Source organism: Macaca mulatta, chromosome 1, assembly GCF_049350105.2.
Source record: "Macaca mulatta isolate MMU2019108-1 chromosome 1, T2T-MMU8v2.0, whole genome shotgun sequence".
Lineage (NCBI taxonomy): Eukaryota > Metazoa > Chordata > Mammalia > Primates > Cercopithecidae > Macaca > Macaca mulatta.
Window position 1 is genome coordinate 165,040,835 of NC_133406.1, and position 24,568 is coordinate 165,065,402.

Here is a 24,568-nt window from a genome sequence, read left to right on the forward strand (position 1 = left end):
TAAATTCAACCTTGTCCAAATATACATAGAAGATCTAGATAACTCTACTATGGTTATGGAAGTCATTAACATTTTAATAGTAGAAGCTGGGTGAAGGGTACATGGCAACTCTCCGTCGTATTTCTGCAGCTTTTCTGTAAGTCTGAAATTATTTCAAAGTGAAAAGTTAAAAAACATACATAGAAAAAATACTGCAAGGAAAAATACCAAAATTTTAGCAGTGGTTTCTATGTGGTAAAATTGAGTAGCTTTTCCCCTTAATTTGGAAAAATGATTTTCTTTAACTTAAATTTTTATAGAGTGATATGCCATGTAATTTAAAATGCCATATAATGCCATTTGAGCCCCACCCCCCCAAATTAAAACAGAAAGAAAATGCTAAACTCAAAACAAAAATATCATTCACCACCATTTGGTAATCAGTGTGGCAGCAAAACATAAAACATAAATGTAAATGTTACATGGTGCATGCGGATGGAAGATAAGATAGAGCATCAACTGGTTAGGGATGCATTTTACAGGTGGAATGTGAAGTGTGAAAGTAGATAAAGGATAAATATAAGGACTGAAATAGATTTAGGAAGTTGTGGCACTAAGAATTTCATTTCAGTAAAAAGAGGAGAAAGGCTGCTTCTCCAAAGAGCGAAAATATCTGCTGTATTTTATGTGTAGGAGAGAATTAGGCGAATTCTCTGAGTTTTGGGGGAGGGTAAATTATAGTAAGTTATGAGAGCATTCCCAAAAGGTTAGTTGTTAATGAGTAAAAATAATTTGCTTTAGGTAACTATCTTCATACTTATTTTTATCACAGATTCTTTTCTAAGCAACTCAAGTTTGCAGTGATTCAGGCCTACTTCTGAAGAAACAGCCTTTTATCTCAATGAATGACACAGGTAAACACCTACTTGAATTAAGTTCCTCTTGATCCAGACTTTTGTGCCAAATATTTTTCTTTGTTTAATATTAAATAAGGACAAATAGAAAAATGAATATATACTACGTTGTCATTGGAAGCTGCACCTGAAAAACTACAGCATGTTAGACCTTGTAGTTCTCAGTCTTTGCCTGTCTCAAGATTCTGAGGTGCATGACATCTTCCTTTCTATACCTGGACTCCCTGTAGGAGTGATTCTTGGGAACATGGCAAGCTGTTGGTATGTGGTTTGTAAAGGAACATCCTCAGGCACACTCATGTCAATGCTGAAACTGTTCCCTTTCTCCTACATTGCCCCATCTCCCTAAGAGTTATTGGTAGAACCAGAATCTTTTAGTTTTCACAGTTTATCCTAGATGATTATTGTTTAGCCCCCTTTCTCATATTGAGACAAAGTTAGAACTTGCTCCTTAGAGAAACAACACTGTGTCAGAAATTGTTCTTTGGAGAGGGAGTGTGAGGCTTTACTTCAAACTTAGCCCTGATTCAATTTCTGTCCCCACAGTTAGATTTTAAGCCCCTTACAGGCATAGGTTAGGTCTTATCCATCTTTTTACCTTCTTCAGACTTAGTGTTTGACTTTTGAAAAAGTAGTTACTTACCAAATGTTTATTGAAAATGAATACCATTTCCTTAAGGGCAAATTGTATTCCTTTGTGAAGGTAAATCTATCTCTTGCTATGAAAAAAAAGTAAAATGTGGCATAAGTACAAATTAAAGTAGAAAATACAGAATGTAGAGCTTAAAATTAAGCAGCGGCTTCGATCTTGGGCTGAGTATATAAAAAAGATTGAGTTATTAAAAACAAGATCTACAGGTCTGTCTAACAAGATTCTTAAAAAAGGAACCAGGAATATGTTTGAATCTACACATGTTCCTCAAGGCTGCAAATACATTGTACTATATGAACAGTCACTGACAGGGGCATTTATCTGATCCTGTGAACATGTTACAGGGAATTCTGTGTCCAGAGCCTCTGCCCTTTGACCGTGGATTGCTTCTTGTTTCTTAAGTATGAAAACTGGAGAATGACAGACTTAGAGAACATTTTCTCTTATGCATAAATATAGCATTATTAACATACTCACGTCTATAGCAGATTGTTTTAGAATTTTAGATTTGTTTGCTCATCCATAAAAGAGAATAATAATAATTATCTCACAGACTGAGGTAAGGATTAAATTGGCACAGTGCCTGAGAAGTAGTACATATATGCTCAATAAATGGTGTTTTTTTCCATTATTATTCACAGATAGAAATTCAGAAGCGTGTTACAAAGGGTTAGGTGAATTTAATATAGAATTACCAGGCCAATATTATACTTCAGCTACATTATAGTTTAGACTGGTTTATGTGAGCTTAAAGCAAAGTATTGCTACCACGTCTAACAATACTGTAAGGGAAAATAATTTCTTAAAACTATGCAACTGGCATGCTCTTGGAGTTTTGGAGCTGCTCATAAGTTGGGTGTTTCCTAGCCCTTTTCCATGCTGCTCATTTATTTCTCTCTTTTTTTCTGAATATTGACTATTGTTAATAAATAACTTAGAAGAGATAGCACGCCTTTCATCATCAGAAATAAGCCCTTGCTTTCACAGTGACGTCTACTTTTTAAACATTTCCACTAATCAATGTTTCTGTTGGCCTCCATTTATCGTCAAGTAGCTTGCATGTCTTTGATCTTAAGTTAATGAATGACTTTCTCCGTAGCATTTGTGAGTTAGACTTCTTAGGCTTGAGCCATTACTCAGTTTACTGTGTGAGGACATTTACTTTTTATTTTTAAATTCAATTTTTTTGCAGTTTTTACATATGCAAGGAATGAAACACTATGTTGGCTAGAAATTTGTAATAAAAATCATAGAAATAACATAGACTTGGCAAAACTTCATTCACTCATAGGACAACACTTGGATACTTGTAGGAGTGGAACAGAAAAGCTGACAACACTACCAGCACCACCACTATCAATAGAAAACATTCCTTAAAAATAAAGTTGCCTGTGAAGCTGTGCTAGATATTATTAAAAGAGAAACACATTGAGAACAGTGACCTCAAATTACTTATATGGAGTTGACATGTGGAAAATAAAAACGTCAGGCTATATCCACAGGCATTGTGGTTTTCATTACATGTAGGTAAGGTACAAATGAAATTTTGATATGTGAAAAAGTAGACCCAAGTATTATCTGACTCAAGTAGAGATTAGAGGTAAAGTTTAGGACTTTTTATGTCTTGCACAATTGATGGATAATAATAACCATGTGACTATATTCTCTTGAATTCATCAGGGGATAGACCATTTAAGTTTTGGTGTCCACCAGGACACAGACAGGCAAAGTGAAAGCTGTTACTCTTTGGAGTGAGTTCTTCAAAGCAGATTTAGACCCTGGCTAAGCCTGGTGCTTAAAACCCTGGTGCTCCTGGGGCAAGCAAATGCCTTGGACTACCTTTCAGAATGTGCCATTGGCTCCTGTGACCGGGGCATGGAGGGGAAACACCAATATTATTATGCAAATAGCTTCAGGCCAATGTATGGTTTCAGGAACAGCACAGAGGAATGCCTGGGATACCTAAGATGAGACTTGGATATATTAGCACCAAAAATTGCCTCAAAGAGGAACGATACATTTTATCGGAAACTGATGTGAATTTTGTTTCCAAATTTATGTGCTAGTAACAAAGCCAATAGACATTTAAATAGGATTTGCAAGCTGACAGTGTACCCAGACTTTCTACTTTAGCTTAAATTGGAGTGCCTCATTTCGTTCCTTCTTCATTTCTGTAATTGAAAAGAAGCCTTTATAGTATGTCTAAAAGCACACTAAGGATGTATTTGTATTAACATATTAATTTTGCTAAATGCCAATAAATGCTATGCCTTATCTTCACTTTTCCATTAGGAAATTGCCTAAAAGACAATGCTTTATTGTAAAATTTAAAAATTATATTGTAAGTAGTATTTCTGGAGACAAGAAGCTATCTAAATCTATTTCAAAATCTGCATCTATATCTACATTTATATGTTTTCCAGTGGTCACACCCTCAAGCATACTGATATAGAATACAGAGGTTGAGATGTTTAGATGCTATTACTAAGGTTAAAAATTATATCATAAACATACACACACATAAAAAAGACTGCAATAAATGAACATAAAAACAATAAACACTTTTTCTTCTCCTACCCTAAGACAAACATAACTAATCAAGATCCATCTGTTTATTCTTGGATTTTCTATTCTACTTCCATGGTTGGTCTCACTCCTGTAGCAGTGTTGGTATCAACACTGGAATATTACAGAGAAGATTAGCATAGCCTTCTGCAAAGATGCCTCACAAATTTGTAAACTTGCTGTATTTTTGCATAGTTAATTACTTCTTTCTTTGTGTTCCAATAGCACATTGTATGTATATTAGCTGTCATCTACTGTATTATAATTATTTGTTTACTTCTCTGTCCCCCTCATAAAACAGAATCGCTAAAGAAAGAAATTATTTTTTATATTCAGAGTGGCCAGCACAGTGCCTAGATTCTATAAAGCATCCAGAAAATGTTTAATAAATGAAAACAAAATGAAAACAGTTTTATAGTTTTTGTGTAAGAAACAAGCAACAACTCTTTATATACATCATGCCAAAGCAGAAATGCATTCTGAAACAATTTTTTGCCTCCTCACCTTGTAGTCCCAATGGCAGAAATTCTATTTTAGTGTGATGCCCACTGGCCACCCCCTGCTGATAACTAGTGGACACAGTTCAGTTTGATAATGGGCAGATGGACAAGCCCCCTGTTGTCCTTGGCCATAGATGGTTTCTGCCTCTTCTCTTAGGTGCATCAAACATGCATTTCTTTCTCTCCTCCTTTTTCAGAATCGTACATACTTGCTTCTAAAACTGAATAGAATGATATATTTGCAATATTAGATGCCATAAGCAGGCTCTGGAAGAAAGAGAAGCAAAAATACTTTGAGAGATACATGTTATCTAACACAAAAGAAGTGGACTCAGTGGAAAAGAGGCCATGACACATTGCTATTATTCAACTGATGAGGGATAGATTTTCCCTCTTTCTCTTCCACCATAATGAGATTGATTAGAAGAGAAATAAAGTTGCAATATATTTCTGGAAAAGGAGATCCAGATTATGGTACCAATTTGAATTGTTCAACTAGATGATTGCCCAGGGTTGTAATTCATTCAAATTTCACATATAATTACATACATAAGTAGTAGTTCCTTCAAATTAGCAATGCAAACAATGGTTGCATAGAAAAGACACTGGCATGTTACTTAAGTTTTTAAGCTATATACAATATTCAAAATCATTTGGCATAGATATTTTCTTTACTAGTAAAAAGAAAATGGGAGAAGAAAATCATTATTATTCATTTAGTTTTTTTTATCATAGGCCAGGCATTTTGATGAAGACACTTTTTCTATGCTTTTTATGTAATCCTCAGGACTCCACTGTGAAATTAGTTTTATTATGATTATTTTTAAAAAGAGAAAAGTTAGACTGAGAGATACGAAGTAATTCACTTAAGGTTACAGAGCTGGGAAGTGACCAAGGACTTTCAATCAAGTCCTTTCTACTCTTAAACTCATTTTCTACCTACTGTATCAGATTTAGCAAGCACATAGTCATTTCTCAAGGTTTTTTTGTTTTTGTTTTTGTTTTTGTTTGTTTTTCTTTTGTTTGTTTTTTTTAAGAGACGAGGTCTTGCTTTGTTGCCCAGGCTGCTCACAAATTCCTGGGCTCAAGCAATCCTCCCACCTCTGCCTCCCAAAGTGTTGGATTACAGGTGTGGACCACCGCTTCTGGCCTTGGGTATTTATTATGAAAGTGGTAGTGTTTTAAAGGATTTCCAGTAATTGTGAATAGTGTCTTAGATGCCAACTACCACAAATGTTTCTGGTGAGTGAGTTGGGGTACTTGTACTCTTTTCCAGATGATTAAATCTATTGCCTGAAAAACTCATTCAGTAATGTGACACAGGGGAAGCCATCTCTGATTTTTTGTAATGACTAGGCTAGAAAGCAGAGTTCTCCAATGTTTCCTTTACCTTCTTTAGGAAATACTAGTCTACTTTCTAGAAGTCGAAATTTGTCTTGGCTACCCTGTTTGTCTAAAGGTACCATGCCCAGCTAGCATGGTGGGATATGGCTGGAACTCTTGGTGACATTCTTGCTTTGACCCCAGTTCATGGTACACCAATAATCTTTGGGCTAACTTAGGGGGCTAAGGTGAGAATCATTCCAGCTTTGTGGCTGTATTTTTCTGAGGGCCATTGGCATTGTTTCTGTGCATACCCACACAATGAAAGAACCCCATAACTGACTGCCCTTTTGCATGGAGGAGGGGCAGCACAGACCCTGAACTTCAGCTGTGGATTCAACATTTCTCTCAGGGTGGTGGCAGGGTGCGTGCTGAGGAGAAGTGATTCTGTGTACTTGCTGCTTTCCTCCTTCTTCCCTCAAATATGCATCAGGCTCACCTTCTCAGGGTGAAAGGACAAACTATAGGACCAACTGCTGGTACCTTGTAACTAAGTAACGTACTTGCTAAAATGGATTAACTCTGTGAAGTAACAGAACTGTCAGTTATCCTGGTTTCCTTGGGTAAGCAGACAGTGCCAGAGCCAATTTCTAACTGTGTTAGATGATTTTTCTTAAAAAAAAAAAAAAAAAAAAAAAAAAGCAGCCTCAATTATAGTATGCCTAAAAAATGAGAGTTAATCAAGACAGAATTATCAATTGACTAGGTACAATTTGACAAGTCAGTTTTTATTCCAACTGCATTATAGAGGTGATTTTAATATTTGGAAACTGTGATTCAGAGAGAGGCTGCGGAAAAATTATAATGTGGGCATAATTTCCCTAGTGCGGAAATGGTCATTATATTAAAGTAGATGTTTATCTCTCTCTCACCTCTTTTTCATATTTTTCCAATTCTGTATGTCTGCCTATAATTTAAACTGAGTAATTAAAGCTATGCTTAAAATGCTTTACCATTAATAAAGGAAAAGTCACCTTTAAAAAGTTGATTCAGTAATGGAAGTTATTTCAGGACTGGATTTGAGCCCAGTTCCTATTAATGAGGACTATTTTCCTTTTCTTTTTCTAGGACAGCAGAATTAGAATTATCTGTTTTGTCTATTTCCAGTCATGACACATTCTAGGTTTAGGTAAATAAACTGAACTAAAAAATAACAGACTAACCAACCCTGTCACTTGACTTGAAGCTGCCATTTTTCATTTCAGCATTATGTTAATAAGCATTAATATGAAAACTCTCTGTCAAAGGTTTGCTTCTTATGTTTTGATTGCTTTAGAATGAAAATGTAGGTACTGAATTTCAGAAATGGAGTAGGAGGGGCAGAGAGCCCTGGACAGAATCAGGAGGCTGGCTCAGGTCTTGGTTCTGTCACCATATATGACCATGTATGTACCTGGACAAATAGAGACCGGCTCTATTTTTTTTTTTTTCTTCTTTACATAAGTGACTCCATTTTGATTCCAACGACTTTAACAAGTGCTTTGTAGAAGGTAATCACTTTAAAATTTTAAATATCTGTTTCCTTTACCTTTAGAAGCAGAATGGTTAGAGTAAGTTAGGATGACAAATAGGTGTCCCCTTTTCTGCCAGCTCTGATCAATTGATAATGCCTGTCTTGAGTGCTGCGTGGGGATGATGGTGAAGCCTTTTGCAGATCCAGTTGGCAGGAGGACTCAGGGCAAAAGAGCCAATTATTTTTCATCCTTGAACTTGACAACTTCTTGGGTAATTATCTGCTTCTTTTATGACTTTCGCAATTTATTCTTATGTTTTACAGTTCAAGAAATGGTCTCTTCATAGTTTACCTAAAGACATTTTGAAAATTTGAGACCAAGGATGCGTAGTCTTTGAGATCATCTAATCTAAACTAGGATATGTTAAAAAGTGTGTCAACCTAAGTAACAGAGAGGCTCTCTAAAAGAAAATATTCAAGAATAGGGCATTGCAATGGGGAAGTGTGCATAGTAAACTATGTGTGTATTCAGAGAGTTTACCTGACATAAGGAAGACAAAGAGTTTTACGGAAAAAATGAGGAGTATTACATAATTTTGTTGAAATGATTATCCTTGGCTACAAAGACAAATAACATGGATAACATCAGTCTGAGGTTGGACACAAGGGTGCAGTAGCCTTCCTGCAAGGTTTTGCTTTCTGCAGTCTTTTGTGATAGGTTTTGTAATCAGGTATACAAGTGTGAGAGCCTTTCTTTTAATGCCTTCTCTGGCTCTATTTGACAGATTTTTTTTTTTTAAACATAAGGGACCCCATTTTGATTCCAACAGCCTTAATGGGTTATTTGTAAAATGTAAAGTGCTATTTTTGTTATTTGAGGACAATATGGATAATTAATGACAAGGTTTTCTATTGTTCCCTTTGGGGCCTCGTTCCTCCAATTTTTCATGGAATATTTATTGCGCGAATGACACAGACTCTTTCAGTAAATTCCTTAAAAGTTACTCGTTTTACTGACGCTAGATTAAGATAATTAAGTGCTTAATTGTATGGCACAGACAGTAAACAATGTAGACATTCAGAGAGCTAGAGAGCCAGAATCATCAGAGTCATTCAGTCATCGGAGAACATGAAAAGAAAAGGCAGAACTTGAGCAGGGTCTAAAATGGGCTGAATTTAGGCAGAAGGGCATCTTAGAAATGGGGTATAATTTGAGTAGAGCATGGAATGAGACGTAAGTGCAATTTGTGGCAATGAACAAGAAGTAGAAACTGTTTCAATAAGGAAAGTTTAGATTGCTAATTATTAGTAATAAGATTAATATCAGTAACAGTTAACATTTATTCACTTATTCATCCAACCAATATATAATAATTTTTTGTATTTTTGGTAGAGATGGGGTTTCGCCATGTTGCCCAGGCTGGTCTCAAACTCTTGAGCTCAGGCTATCTGCCCGCCTTGGCCTCCCAAAGTGCTGGGATTACAGGTGTGAGCCACCACACCCAGCCCTAACCAATATTTTTTGAGTGCATATAATATGCCAAACTCTATACTGAGCACTGGGGATACAGCTCGTAACAAAATGGACAAAAATCTTTGGCAGCTTTATAGCTCCTGCATTCTAGTGGAAAATGATAGTAAACAAAGCAACTATTTAAATATGTAGTATGTTAGAGAATAATAACTGCAAAGGAGAAAAATAAAGCAGGGAAGGGGACAAGGGAATGGTAGGGGTGGGTTGCAATTTTGGATAGAGTGGCCAAGGAAGGCCTTATTAAGAGGGTAATGATTGTGTTATGACCTGAAGCACCACATGCCAGGCATCTTGCCCAGTGAGCTACTTATATTATTATAGTTTATTTAATTTTCAGAACAATCATATGAAAATAGGTACTAGTATTGCCCTCATTTTATAGATGATAATCTGAAGCATAGACAACTGAAGTAACGTGCAAGTGTAAATGGCAATTAAGTGTAAGAGCTGGATTTTAAATCCGGAAAGTTAATTCTCGAGAGTATGCTTTTAGTTTATAAAAAATCTGGATAACAAATATCATTGAAAGAGCTATCAGCAGTCAAAATGATAGAATTTTAGAGCTGGAGAGAAACTTACTGATTGTCTAATCCAGTGGTTTTCAACCACCTGGAGAGCTTGTTAAAACTCAGAGTTCTAGACCCCACTTCTGAAGTTTTTGATTAAGTAGGTCTAGGGTGAGCCCTGAGAATTTGCATTCTAACAAGTTTCCAGGTGATGCTGATGGTTTCCATTGATGGTTTAGGCAACACACTTTGGGAATCATTGTTCTAGTCATGTAGCACATTCAAATTACTGAAATTAGCTACTCTCTATTGTTTTGGCTCCCGGCATTCTGTGCCTTGTTTCTTGCCCACCTCTTTCTTGAGTATATAGGGACAGAGGCTTTCTTAATCTATTTACCACACAATAAAGGTTTAATACATGTCTATCATTGAATGACTAATGTGGAAGAGAAGAGGGAAGCACTGAAAGTTTTGACCAGCAAAGTGACGTAATGAAAGCAGTATTTTAGGAAGATTTGTTATTAGGAATGGTAAGATAAAGAGATTGGAGATATGAAGATTTTACCATCGCCAGGTCCGTGTAGAGCTTTGCCACTCAAAGTGTGACACAGACCAGCAGCATTGGCATCACCTGGAGGCTTGTTAGAAACCCCAAGTCTCAGACCCCACTTTAGACCTACTGAATCAGAATCTATGTTTTTACAAGATCCCCAGTGACTCATATGCATGTGGAAGTTTAAGAAACACAGCTTTAGGACATCAAGTGGATGATGCCTGACCTTATAGGGTAGCCCTAGATGTTCAAGACGCAGCAGCATATATGAATGGCTGAGCATGTCAGCTTTTTCTCAAGCGTATTTCTTGGGATGCCAGTTCTCTGAGATCTTAATTGGTATTCAGTGGTCAAAAAAGTTTGGCAACATATTTTACAAGATAAATATATACAAATTAAAAATAATTTTTAAAAATGTTTGGCAAATACCAGGTTAAATATCAGATTAAACAGAGATAAATAGGTCTATTTATGGACAGGCTTTAAAAAATCTTTTAATATGCCAATACACTTTCTGAATCTCTAAGAGAAAAGCTGTGTTGTATAGCTGCTTCTACATTTATTGCTCATGAAAGGCAATCTGGAGGGCATCTTCCCAGGTTATTGTTCTGTGGAGCGCATGTTGATAAAGCTGCAATAGGTCATTTGTGGTTATTAGGGTTCTAGACTTGTCAGGTTTTCTAATCTCTGGGCAGGAAAGCACCTTACACTTTCCAACTTTAATATCCATTAAACTTCTTCACTTTAATACTCATTAATTTTCTGTTCAAATGCCCCACCTTTCCATCGCTGGTCCAGGTATGTGACCTTACTTCTGACTCATTTTAATGGCTGAACTGTATATATTTGGACAGTCATAGGATGGGATTGTAGGAAATCCCATGTATTTTTTCCATACTGTCAGGTATGGAAAAAATATTCAAGAATTAGTTGCTGGTTTTGGCATCTGAGGAAATAAGGAGCTACTAGAAAATGTCAGGGTCACTCGTAAATTAGCCAACTTTAGTTTTTGGTAAGAGTAAAGTCGGGAGGTACTACTGAGAGCAATTACTGGGTAAACAAAGAAGAAATATCAAAATTTGACTATTAAGAGATACAATATCTGTCAGCAAATTTGTAGTCAGGCATAAAAAGAAGCACATGAATGATCTATTTAGGAACTAGGGCTATTTTAGATTTAGGACAGTCCAAATAGCTTTTCTACAGTTTATTTCTACTGATGTCCTTTTTGAAAATCCATGGCCCATTTGAACCCTGAAAGGTTGATTATTCCACATTCTATAACTCAAAAAGCATTTGATTTTAAATTACACTTACTAATAAATTACCAATAGTTTGGGTAGCATTTTGCTTTACCTCCATTCTCCTGGACATGAAGCTTCACTTTTTGTTTTTGGTAGCAGAATTCTTATACTCTTGGTAGTAAGAGGAGTGAAAATACTTTCTCAGTGGTACCCTTAGTTTGGGCAGTAAGCCAGATAATTTTCGTGTTTTTCCCTTTTCTGTTAATAATAATAAAAAACAATGAAAAGTATTTTTTTATTTGAATTTGTTCCTTCAAATGCTCAAAGGCTTACTTTATTTCTTATTACCTTTTCCTGAAATTAAATAAATGTTATTTCTTACAAAATCAAGGTAGTACTGAATGACATTCACATAATTTTAAAGGACGTTTTCTCCCGAGTCACTAAATTTGATACTTTAGAGCGTAAACTTCAATATTTAAATATTCCAAATCTGATTCAATACAGCTTCCCTTTACTGTACCCTCCATTGGTTGAATTTCCTGCCCTCGCAGGAGAAATTTTGGAAAGGAGGGAATGAAGTTTTAAAAATCAAGCAGAATATATTGAATTAAGTAGTTTTTGATTTCAGAGACTTCTAGAGGGGATTAGTACAGCTTTGAGCCACTTTTCTCTATCTCTAAATCTAAAGTTCCCAGGATACTATTTCCAAGATGAGGACTCTGAGAACCTATAAGCTCCTTAATCATTCCAAAGAGATGCAATTTTTCTTATTGTACTATATTTACTAAGACAGAAAAGTAGACTGATTCATTACACAATAGAAAGAGGCTGACAGCTTTTGGAAGGAGTGTTTTTCCTTCTAAAATGCTTAATCCATCCTATTGTCAGGCTAAAAATTGTGGTAGATGGCATTTACTGGGCCATCCTGATTCTTCTGTAGAGTAGAACCTGGGAGGTTGTGGTGGCTACATGAGTACCTCTAAACAGGTAAAGATGGACTGTGTGGGTACTAAGAGAACCCCAGTTGCTGAATTTTGAATGTGATACATGATGGGTATCTTTTATCACTACAAGCCGTTATGGTTAGTAGGAAAGAGATAATAGAGGCATCAACTGTCCCATATTCCAAAGGTATCCTGCTAATGAGCCATTTTTAATGCACATGCTAAGGGTTGCCAGTTCTTATTTTGGAGAGATTTTCAACAAGAATTGCAACCAGAGGTTAAAATTAGACGTTGGGTTACTAAATATTTGTACAACATCCATCCAAAAAAGCATTTATCAGTCTTCATCAGGTGCTAGGTACAGTGCTGGGTGCTGGGATATTGGCAAAAACTATAAACATTGTCATTACCATCCTATTGCTTGCTGAATAAAGTGGGTTGCAGGTAAGTAAACAAGATAATGTAACAGTGAGTTATGTGTTATGATAGGGGAAATACAATGAACTATAATAATATACAGAAGCGGGATGCTTAATTTTTACTTGAGTCAGGTAAGAAGAGGCATCTACATGAAAGATGAATAAGCAATAGACAGACCAAGAGGAGTTGGGGCAGGAAAGAGCATTCTGAGAAACCAGTGTATACAAAGGTCCAGAGGAAAACCATAAGAACATTTTGTTTGGAACATACAGCTTTTAGGAAGAAAAGGAAGTGGCTAGAAATGAAGAAAGAAAAGTAAATAGGGTCCAGATACATAGGGTTTTGTAGGCATTTGGGCTTTATTCTAGAATGGAGAGTCATTAAAAGCTTTTCCAGCAGAGAAATGATTAAAGATGCATTTTATGGTAAGGACTCTGGCTGCATTCTGGAGAAGGGTTGGAGGGAGATAATACTGGGTAGAGTGGGACACATGAGGAGACTGTTGTACATGTTTTCATAGAACAAGATGTTTGCCTGCATTTGACAAATGATACCATTCTTCACAGCTAGGGGTTTTGTGTTTGGTAGATGTTAAAATGGTTTACTCTTACTTTTGTAAAGTCCATGTTTTTATACTGTGCTTTAACTCACTGTTGCCCATATTATATTTAAGAAACCATCCTTTTTTTCTCCTTCTCACACTTTTATAAAATATTTTTTTTTTTTTGCTTCCTGAATATTCTGAAATGTCTTGTCTGTTCTTGACACATATATCTTTTCTACATTTTGTCACTTTGGTTTCTTTTTCAAATATGCATATAGAGAGTTCATGTTGAAAGAGAAGTAATTGTGTTTCTAGTAAAGAGATCTTGGCATCACAACTGTGGATAGTCTGAGATTTCCTGGAAAGAGCAGTAAAAAGAAATTCAGTGGTTTTCAGCATTGGAAAAAAACTAGCTTAAAGATAAATAGTGTTCCCAGAGGGAAGGAGGCTTGCTGTATAGCAATCAATATAGTAGGATTAGAAAAGACCAACACAGTTGAACCCCAAAGTACAAAATGTAATTAAGGGCACAAACGACACATAATACATGTCAAGTTTAAAAGAGAAGCTGAGCAATTACAGAGTGAAGTTCAGAACTTAAAAGTGACAGAAAGAGCAAAGGGCGAAAATGACAAAAACATTTCGTGTAAGACTAAAAGTGCTGCAATTGTATATGAGATACAGAAGGTCAGTGAACAGCCTAGAAAAGTGTCCAATGGATAGCAAGGGTAATCCATTGACTCAAAGGGTCTTGTAGACATTGATTTTAAAAAGTAAAATTAAATGATTTTTTTTTGCCTCAGTGCTCTCAAAAAGCACAGTCTTGCTAGAAAGAGAAATCAATTTAAAATGAAATATGTAAAATTGTTCCTTGGGAAATGTTGCCAATCAATAGGTGGTAAAGAAATCAAGAAATTTGAATTCTCATATACAGCCAGACAGATATGTTTTCTTCCAGGATTAATGCTGTCATTGTTCAAGGCAATAATTCATTTTTAGGCTTAAAATCCTTTCTAAGAAAATATTATGTTTTTATGTTTTTGTTCCCAAGTCACCAAATTGTAGCCCATTTTAATGCTTTTTTGGCTTTCTATGTTTCCAGGTGTGACACATCTGACCCATACAGGAGGATGTGTAGAAGTCCTGGCAAAAGAACTTCCCAACCTATTAAGCAATCTCTTCTCCCTCCCTCCCTCTCTTCCTCCCTCCCTCCCTTCCTCTCTTCCTCCCTCCCTCTCTCCCTCCCTTCCTTTCTTCCTCTCTTTCTTTCTCCCTTTCTCTCTTTCTTTCTTCTCTTTCCTTATCTCTCTCTTCTTTTTTTCTCTCTCTCCGTCTTCCTCCCTCCTTCACCCCCTTCCTTCCTTCTCTTTTTTTCTTTCCTTTTCTTTTTTGTTTTTCTTTTCTTTTTTTTTTTTTTTGAGACAGAGTCTTGCTCTGCCACCCAGGCTGGAGTGCAGTGGTGCAATCTCGACTCACTGCAGCCTCTGCCTCCCAGGTTCAAGAGATTCTCCTGCCTCAGCCTCCTGAGTAGCTGGGATTACAGGTGCATGACACCATGCCTGGCTAATTTTCTGTATTTTTAGTAGAGGCAGAGTTTCACCATGTTGCCCAGGCTGGCCTCGAACTCCTGACCTCAGATGATCCACCCACCTTCGCCTCCCAAAATGCTGGGATTACAGGCATGAGCCACCATACCCAGCCTTTTTTCTTTTCTTTTTGAGGGAATGGTCAAATATGTTTGTTGCTATGTTAAGTAGAGATTTGGAAGAATGCACGTTGTTTACTCTGAAAATTGTGCGAGATACAAATTTCCTAAGGGAACACCAATTGTTTTTTCTTAATGGCATATTGAAGGCAATATTCAAAGAAAGGGTAAACTGGATGCAATAGTAGGGAGGTTTCCTGTTAGCCTCTCAGAAAGATTTAGAAACTAAGAAATTCTGACTAACTGTTGTAACAGACAAACCCTGAAATCTCAGCGGCTTTAGCACAACAGACATGTATTTGTTGTTCATATCACAGTCTAATGCGAATGGGGGATCTTCCTTCATTTTGCAGCCACACTACGGGCCTCTGCGATAAGGGAAGACAAGGATGGAAGTGGCAGCATAGCTCATAGCTACCTTGGCCTAGAACTGGCCTTTTCCCTCTGAGCCAGTTACATGACCCCAACCTAACTGTGAGGTAGCCTGGGAAAAGTAGGGGAGTACCTGGGAGTAACTGATTTGACACTAACTGTTTTTGCCACTAGAAGGAAGTTAGTTACTGATTGATCTGAGCTCTATTTCCATTGTTCTTGGGGAGATAAAGACCCTCAAAGATGGAGGAGGTAGAAGAAGGTGGTACTGTTTGTGGTGGAGAGGACAGAAACTGAAATGTATCACAGGAAGTGACGAGACCCATGGAAGTGAAACTGGAAAAGCTGGCCTGAAGTGGTGTGCAGGATAAGGGAATGGCTGTAGGTTCACCAATTCCACGTAACTTAAACATCCAGACCTGCAAAGACAAAAGTTAACTCTGGGACTACTAATTATGCTGCTTTAAATGTAATCACACTGCTTCAAATTAAACGTACCTTTTTGAATATTTTTCCATTAACTTTAAACATTTTCTAAATATACAGAAAGATTGAAAGAATAGTACAATATGAACACTTGTATACTCATTACCTTCTTCAGCAGTTATTCATGTTTTGCTGTATTTACTTTGTATAGCTATTTGTAAGTATGTGTACTTTGTTCTGAACACCTTGAAAATATGTTGCAGACATAATACTTACCATAATATTTCATGTAACTGCAATGCCATCATCATATCTAAGATAATTTTATATTCTTATTGTACCCACACACACTATAATATAACCAATTTATATTCAATTTATATTCAAATTTCCCCAATTATCTAAAGATGACATTTATCTCTCTCATTCTCTCTCTTTTTTTCAAACGAAGTTCACCGATTGTATTCATGTTACATTTCTCTAGTGTCTTTTGATCTCAAAAATCCCTTTATTTCTTTTTTAGAACATTTACTTTTTGAAGACATTGTAGGACAGTTGTATTGTCCCACATTCTGAATTTGTCTGATTTCTTCTGCATGCTGTGGTTCTCCTAGTTCTTATATTCTTTGGATTTCTTATAAACTAAAATGGGTCTAATGGCTTAATTAGATTTAAATTAAACATTTTTGGCCAGGATATTCCATAAGTGACGGTCTTATTTCATGTTACATCACAACAGAAGGCATATAATGCCAGGTTTTTCACTCAAATGATGTTAAATTTGATCACTTTGTTAGTAAGGTCATCACCAAATCTCTTCATTGTGAAGGTTTGTTTTTCACTTTGCAATTAGCAACTCACTCATGGGTTAATGCCTTAGCACCTTGTGAATATCTCAACAATCTTTCACCTAAATATTTTTAAATGCATTGATGATCTTTGCCTGAAATAATTATTTCACTGGGAGGTGTAAAAAGTGTGGTTTTTCTAATTTGTATCATTTTTTCTATATTTATTAGTTGGCATTGTTCTGTGAAGAATAACTTTCCCTCATCAACTGGGACTGAATTACACATCTTCCTAAAGAAGCAGGATATATTTATAATTTTAAAAAATTATAGGCAATTTTGAATATAGAGCAAAACCATAATCATCAGCTGTAATTTCAACAGCCAGTGAATCAACGTGTTTTTTTGTTTGTTTGTCTTTTTATTATTATACTTTAAGTTATAGGGTACATGTGCATAACGTGCAGGTTTGTTACATATGTATATTTGTGCCATGTTGCTGTGCTGCACCCATCAACTCGTCAGCACCCATCAACTCGTCATTTACATCAGGTATAACTCCCAATGCAATCCCTCCCCCTTCCCCCCTCCCCGTGATAGGCCCCAGTGTGTGATGTTCCCCTTCCCGAGTCCAAGTGATCTCATTGTTCAGTTCCCACCTATGAGTGAGAACATGCGGTGTTTGGTTTTCTGTTCTTGCGATAGTTTGCTGAGAATGATGGTTTCCAGCTGCATCCATGTCCCTACAAAGGACACAAACTCATCCTTTTTTATAGCTGCCTAGTATTCCATGGTGTATATGTGCCACATTTTCTTAATCCAGTCTGTCAATGATGGACATTTGGGTTGATTCCAAGTCTTTGCTATTGTGAATAGTGCCACAATAAACATACGTGTGCATGTGTCTTTATAGCAGCATGATTTATAATCCTTTGGGTATATACCCAGAAATGGGATGGCTGGGTCATATGGTACTTCTAGTTCTAGATCCTTGAAGAATTGCCATACTGTTTTCCATAATGGTTAAACTAGTTTACAATCCCACCAACAGTGTAAAAGTGTTCCTATTTCTCCACATCCTCTCCAGCAACTGTTGTTTCCTGACTTTTTAATGATCACCATTCTAACTGGAGTGAGATGGTATCTCATTGTGATTTTGATTTGCATTTCTCTGATGGCCAGTGATGATGAGCATTTTTTCATGTGTCTGTTGGCTATATGAATGTCCTCTTTTGAGAAATGTCTATTCATATCCTTTGCCCACTTTTTGATGGGGTTGTTTGTTTTTTCCTTGTAAATTTGTTTGAGTTCTCTGTAGGTTCTGGATATTAGCCCTTTGTCTGATGAGTAGATTGCAAAAATTTTCTCCCATTGTGTAGGTTGCCTGTTCACTCTGATGGTAGTTTCTTTTGCTGCGCAGAAGCTCTTTAGTTTAATTAGATCCCATTTGTCAATTTTGGCTTTTGTTGCCATTGCTTTTGGTGTTTTAGACATGGAGTCCTTGCCCATGCCTTTGTCCTGAATGGTACTACCTAGGTTTTCTTCTAGGGTTTTTATGGTATTAGGTCTAACATTTAAGTCTCTAATCCATCTTGAATTAATTTTCGTATGAGGAGTAAGGAAAGGATCCAATTTCAGCTTTCTACATATGGCTAGCCAATTTTCCCAGCACCATTTATTAAATAGGGAATCCTTTCCCCATTTCTTGTTTTTCTCAGGTTTATCAAAGATCAGATGGCTGTAGATGTGTGATATTATTTCTGAGGACTCTGTTCTGTTCCATTGGTCTATATCTCTGTTTTGGTACCAGTACTATGCTGTTTTGGTTACTGTAGCCTTGTAGTATAGTTTGAAGTCAGGTAGCGTGATGCCTCCAGCTTTATTCTTTTGACTTAGGATTGTCTTGGAGATGCGGGCTCTTTTTTGGTTCCATATGAACTTTAAAGCAGTTTTTTCCGATTCTGTGAAGAAACTCATTGGTAGCTTGATGGGGATGGCATTGAATCTATAAATTACCTTGGGCAGTATGGCCATTTTCACAATTTTGATTCTTCCTATCCATAAGCATAGTATGTTCTTCCATTTGTTTATGTCCTCTTTTATTTCACTGAGCAGTGGTTTGTAGTTCTCCTTGAAGAGGTCCTTTACATCCCTTGTAAGTTGGAGTCCTAGGTATTTTATTCTCTTTGAAGCAACTGTGAATGGAAGTTTATTCATGATTTGGCTCTCTGTTTGTCTGTTACTGGTGTATAAGAATGCTTGTGATTTTTGCACATTAATTTTGTATGCTGAGACTTTGCTGGAGTTGCTTATCAGCTTAAGGAGATTTTGGGCTGAGACAATGGGGTTTTTAAAATATACAATCATGTCATCTGCAAACAGGGACAATTTGACTTATTCTTTTCCTAACTGAATACCCTTGATTTCTTTCTCTTGCCTGATTGCCCTAGCCAGAACTTCCAACACTGTTGAATAGGAGTGGTGAGAGATGGCATCCCTGTCTTGTGCCAGTTTTCAAAGGGAATTTTTCCAGTTTTTGCCTATTCAGTATGATATTGGCTGTGGGTTTGTCATAAATAGCTCTTATTATTTTGAGATACATTCCATCAATACCGAATTTATTGAGAGTTTTTAGGATGAAGGGCTGTTGAATTTTGTCAAAGGCCTTTTCTGCATCTATTGAGTTAATCATGTGGTTTTTGTCTTTGGTTCTGTTTATATGCTGGATTACTTTTATTGATTTGCATAAGTTGAATCAGCCTTGCAACCCAGGGATGAAGCCCACTTGATCATGGTGGATAAGCTTTTTGATGTGCTGCTGGATCCGGTATGCCAGTATTTTATTGAAGATTTTTGCATCGATGTTCATCAGGGATATTGGTCTAAAATTCTCTTTTTTTGTTGTGTCTCTGCCAGGCTTTGGTATCAGGATGATGTTGGCCTCATAAAATGAATTAGGGAGGATTCCCTCTTTTTCTGTTGATTGGAATAGTTTCAGAAGGAATGGTACCAGCTCCTCCTTGTACCTCTGGTAGAATTCAGCTGTGAATCCATCTGGTCCTGGACTTTTTTTGGTTGGTAGGCTATTAATTATTGCCTCAATTTCAGAGCCTGCTATTGGTCTATTCAGGGATTCAGCTTCTTCCTGGTTTAGTCTTGGGAGAGTGTAAGTGTCCAGGAAATTATCCATTTCTTCTAGATTTTCTAGTTTATTTGCGTAGAGGTGATTATAGTATTCTCTGATGGTAGTTTGTATTTCTGTGAGGTCGGTGGTGATATCCCCTTTATCATTTTTTATTGCATCTATTTGATTCTTCTCTCTTTTATTCTTTATTAGTCTTGCTAGCAGTCTATCAATTTTGTTGATCTTTTCAAAAAACCAACTCCTGGATTCATTGATTTTTTGGAGGGTTTTTTGTGTTTCTATCTCCTTCAGTTCTGCTCTGATCTTAGTTATTTGTTGCCTTCTGCTAGCTTTTGAATGTGTTTGCTCTTGCTTCTCTAGTTCTTTTAATTGCGATGTTAGAGTGTCAATTTTAGATCTTTCCAGCTTTCTCTTGTGGGCATTTAGTGCTATAAATTTCCCTCTACACACTGCTTTAAATGTGTCCCAGAGATTCTGGTATGTTGTATCTTTGTTCTCATTGGTTTCAAAGAACATCTTTATTTCTGCCTTCATTTCGTTGTGTACCCAGTAGTCATTCAGGAGCAGGTTATTCAGTTTCCATGTAGTTGAGCGGTTTTGATTGAGTTTCTTAGTCCTGAGTTCTAGTTTGATTGCACTGTGGTCTGAGAGACAGTTTGTTATAATTTCTGTTCTTGTACATTTGCTGAGGAGTGCTTTACTTCCAAGTATGTGGTCAATTTTGGAATAAGTGTGATGTGGTACTGAGAAGAATGTATATTCTGTTGATTTGGGGTGGAGAGTTCTGTAGATGTCTATTAGGTCTGCTTGCTGCAGAGGTGAGCTCAATTCCTGGATATCCTTGTTAACTTTCTGTCTCGTTGATCTGTCTAATGTTGACGGTGGGGTGTTGAAGTCTCCCATTATTATTGTATGGGAGTCTAAGTCTCTTTGTAAGTCTCTAAGGACTTGCTTTATGAATCTGGGTGCTCCTGTATTGGGTGCATATAGATTTAGGATAGTTAGCTCTTCCTGTTGAATTGATCCCTTTACCATTATGTAATGCCCTTCTTTGTCTCTTTTGATCTTTGATGGTTTAAAGTCTGTTTTATCAGAGACTAGTATTGCAACCCCTGCTTTTTTTTGTTCTCCATTTGCTTGGTAGATCTTCCTCCATCCCTTTATTTTGAGCCTATGTATGTCTCTGCATGTGAGATGGGTCTCCTGAATACAGCAGACTGATGGGTCTTGACTCTTTATCCAGTTTGCCAGTCTGTGTCTTTTAATTGAAGCATTTAGTCCATTTACATTTAAGGTTAATATTGTTATGTGTGAACTTGATCTTGTCATTATGATATTAACTGGTTATTTTGCTCGTTAGTTGATGCAGTTTCTTCCTAGCCTCGATGGTCTTTACATTTTGGCATGTTTTTGCAATGGCTGGTACCGGTTGTTCCTTTCCATGTTTAGTGCTTCCTTCAGGGTCTCTTGTAAGGCAGGCCTAGTGGTGACAAAATCTCTAAGCATTTGCTTATCTGTAAAGGATTTTATTTCTCCTTCACTTATGAAACTTAGTTTGGCTGGATATGAAATTCTGGGTTTAAAATTCTTTTCTTTAAGAATGTTGAATATTGGCCCCCACTCTCTTCTGGCTTGTAGAGTTTCTGCCGAGAGGTCTGCTGTTAGTCTGATGGGCTTCCCTTTGTGGGTAACCCGACCTTTCTCTCTGGCTGCCCTTAAGATTTTTTCCTTCATTTCAACTTTGGTGAATCTGGCAATTATGTGTCTTGGAGTTGCTCTTCTCGAGGAGTATCTTTGTGGCGTTCTCTGTATTTCCTGGATTTGAATGTTGGCCTGCCCTACTAGGTTGGGGAAGTTCTCCTGGATGATATCCTGAAGAGTGTTTTCCAACTTGGTTCCATTTTCCCCCTCACTTTCAGGCACCCCAATCAGACGTAGATTTGGTCTTTTTACATAATCCCATACTTCATGCAGGCTTTGTTCATTTCTTTTTCTTCTTTTTTCTTTAGATTTCTCTTCTCGCTTCATTTCATTCATTTGATCCTCAATCGCTGATACTCTTTCTTCCAGTTGATCGAGTCGGTTACTGAAGCTTGTGTGTTTGTCACGTATTTCTCGTGTCATGGTTTTCATCTCTGTCCGTTCTTTTATGGCCTTCTCTGCATTAATTATTCTGGTTATCAATTCTTCCACTCTTTTTTCAAAATTTTTAGTTTCTTTGCGCTGGGTACGTAATTCCTCCTTTAGCTCTGAGAAATTTGATGGACTGAAGCCTTCTTCTCTCATCTCGTCAAAGTCATTCTCTGTCCAGCTTTGATCCGTTGCTGGCGATGAGCTGTGTTTCTTTGGAGGGGGAGATGCGCTCTTATTTTTTGAATTTCCAGCTTTTCTGTCCTGCTTTTTCCCCATCTTTGTGGTTTTATCTGCCTCTGGTCTTTGATGATGGTGACATACTGATGGTGTTTTGGTGTAGGTGTCCTTCCTGTTTGTTAGTTTTGCTTCTAACAGTCAGGACCCTCAGCTGTAGGTCTGTTGGAGATTGCTTGAGGTCCACTCCAGACCCTGTTTGCCTGGGTGTCAGCAGCAGAAGCTGCAGAAGATAGAATACTGCTGAACAGGGAGTGTACCTGTTGATTCTTGCTTTGGAAGCTTCCTCTCAGGGGTGTACTCCACCATATGAGGTGTGGGGTGTCGGTCTGCCCCTAGTGGAGGATGTCTGCCAGTTAGGCTACTCAGGGATCAGGGACTCACTTGAGCAAGCAGTCTGTTGGTTCTCAGATCTCAACTTCCATGTTGGGAGATCCACCGCTCTCTTCAAAGCTGTCAGACAGAGTTGCTTGCGTCTGCAGAGGTTTCTACTGCTTTTTGTTGTTGTTGTTGTTGTTGTTTAGCTGTGCCCTGTCCCCAGAGGACGAGTCTACAGATACTGGCAGGCCTCCTTGAGCTGCTGTGAGCTCCACCGAGTTCGATCTTCCCAGGGCTTTGTTTACCTACTTAAGCCTCAGCAATGGTGGGCGCCCCTCCCCCAGCCTTGCTGCTGCCTTGTGGTTAGATCGCAGACTGCTGTGCTAGCAATGAGGAAGGCTCCGTGGGCGTGGGACCCTCCCAGCCAGGTGTGGGATATAATATCCTGGTGTGCCTGTTTGCTTAAAGCGCAGTATTGGGGTGGGAGTTACCGGATTTTCCAGGTGTTGTATGTCTCTGTTCTCCTGGCTAGGAAAAGGGATTCCCTTCCCCCTTGCGCTTCCCAGGTGAGGCGATGCCTTGCCCTGCTTCAACTCTCGCTGGTTGGGCTGCAACAGCTGACCAGCACCGATTGTCTGGCACTCCCCAGTGAGATGAACCCAGTACCTCAGTTGAAAATGCAGAAATCACCGGTCTTCTGTGTCGCTCACGCTGGGAGTTGGAGACTGGAGCTGTTCCTATTCAGCCATCTTGCTCCGCCCCCTCAAATCAATGTTAAAAATGCTATGTACTGTATCTTTCCATTATTTTATCAACACCGATAAGGATATATATTATAAAATTTGATTCATAAGTATTATATCCAGCCTTGTAAAGGGCTGGATATATTACATACATTATTATCACTTTACAATGTTGTTAAATATCCTTTAAAATATTTTTGCTGACTACATATCATTCCCTTAACAACAATATGATATACTTTATTTTCTCTTTCTCTTATGACCAGGGAACAATATAACCTTGTTTGCCCAGAGAAATCCTGATATATGACCATTATCCTGAAAAAATAATAAAATACCCTCCTTTACTCCTCATATCATACAAGTTTGAGAAACAAATTGTATGGTTACCTTTCCCGTAATCACTTAATCTACAACTGGCAAGTAGCTATTTTGAATTTCCAATCTATTCGCCCTTAAGAAAATTTTTGGGTGCATTCATGAGGGTGAATTCCTAAAAGTGAAGTGACTAGATCACAGTACATGAATATTTTTAGGGATCTGTCTACATATTCTCTTGCTTGTTGTATCAGTTCATTCTCACACTGCTATACAGAACTACCTACGACTGGGTAATTTGTAAAGAAAAGAGGTTTAATTGTCTTATAGTTCCATAGGCTATGCAGGAGACATGGCTGGGGAGGCCTCAGGGAACTTACAATCATGGTGTAAGGGTGAAGGGGAAGCAAGCACATCTTCACATGGCAGCAGAAGAGAGAGAGCTACAGGGGAAGTGCCACACACTTTTAAACAACCAGGTCTTGTAAGAACTCACTCACTATCATGAGAACAGCAAAGAAGAGATCTGTTCCCAGGATCCAGTCACCTCCCATCTGGTCCTTTCTCCAACACTGAAGATTATAATTCAACCTGAGATTTGGGTGTAAACATAGAGCCAAACCATATCACTTGTATTTCTGTTAAATAAGTAGAATGTCATCAATTGGTCTTAACATATTTATCTGATTTCAACTTTGCCTATTTTATTCCCTTGGAGAAGGATTTCTCAACACTGGCACTATTAATATTTTGGCCCAGAAAATTCTTTGTTTTACGAGGGCTGTCTGCATTTTAGTATGATTTAGCAGCAACCTTGGCCTCTGTCTCTTAGATGCCAGTAGCATTGCCAATCTCAGTTGTAGCAATCAACAATGTCTGCAGTTATTGTCAAATGTTCCCTGTGGGGCAAAATTGTCTCAAGTGTGAACCACTGATTAAGAAAAATGTACAGGAATAGTAGCAGCAACATCCTTTACATCTAGCTTATTTGTCTTAAGTTGTGCTTTGGTTATAAGAATTGTTTAGGCTGGGCACGGTGGCTCATGCCTGTAATCCCAGCACTTTGGGAGGCTGAGGCGGGCAGATCACCTGAGGTGAGGAGTTCAAGACTGGCCTGGCCAACATGGCAAAATCCTGTCTCGATTAAAAATACAAAAACAAACAAACAAACAAAAAAATTAGCTGGGTGTGG

At 37.6% G+C, this 24,568-nt stretch overlaps 1 protein-coding gene and 1 non-coding gene across 3 annotated transcripts in view; both read left to right on the forward strand.

Moving 5' to 3' along the window:
• SLC44A5 (solute carrier family 44 member 5) overlaps positions 1-24,568 on the forward strand; it is a 521,995-nt gene that overhangs the window by 186,815 nt on the left and 310,612 nt on the right. For both annotated transcript variants that reach the window (XM_077988318.1, XM_077988316.1), the window contains one exon: positions 812-893. In XM_077988318.1, the coding sequence (XP_077844444.1) occupies positions 881-893 (13 nt within the window). In that variant the 5' untranslated portion in view covers positions 812-880. The remainder of the gene's footprint in view (positions 1-811; positions 894-24,568) is intronic.
• On the forward strand, positions 4,196-4,299 carry LOC144338919 (U6 spliceosomal RNA). Its single transcript, XR_013413311.1, has one exon. It is a non-coding gene; the product is annotated as a U6 spliceosomal RNA (small nuclear RNA).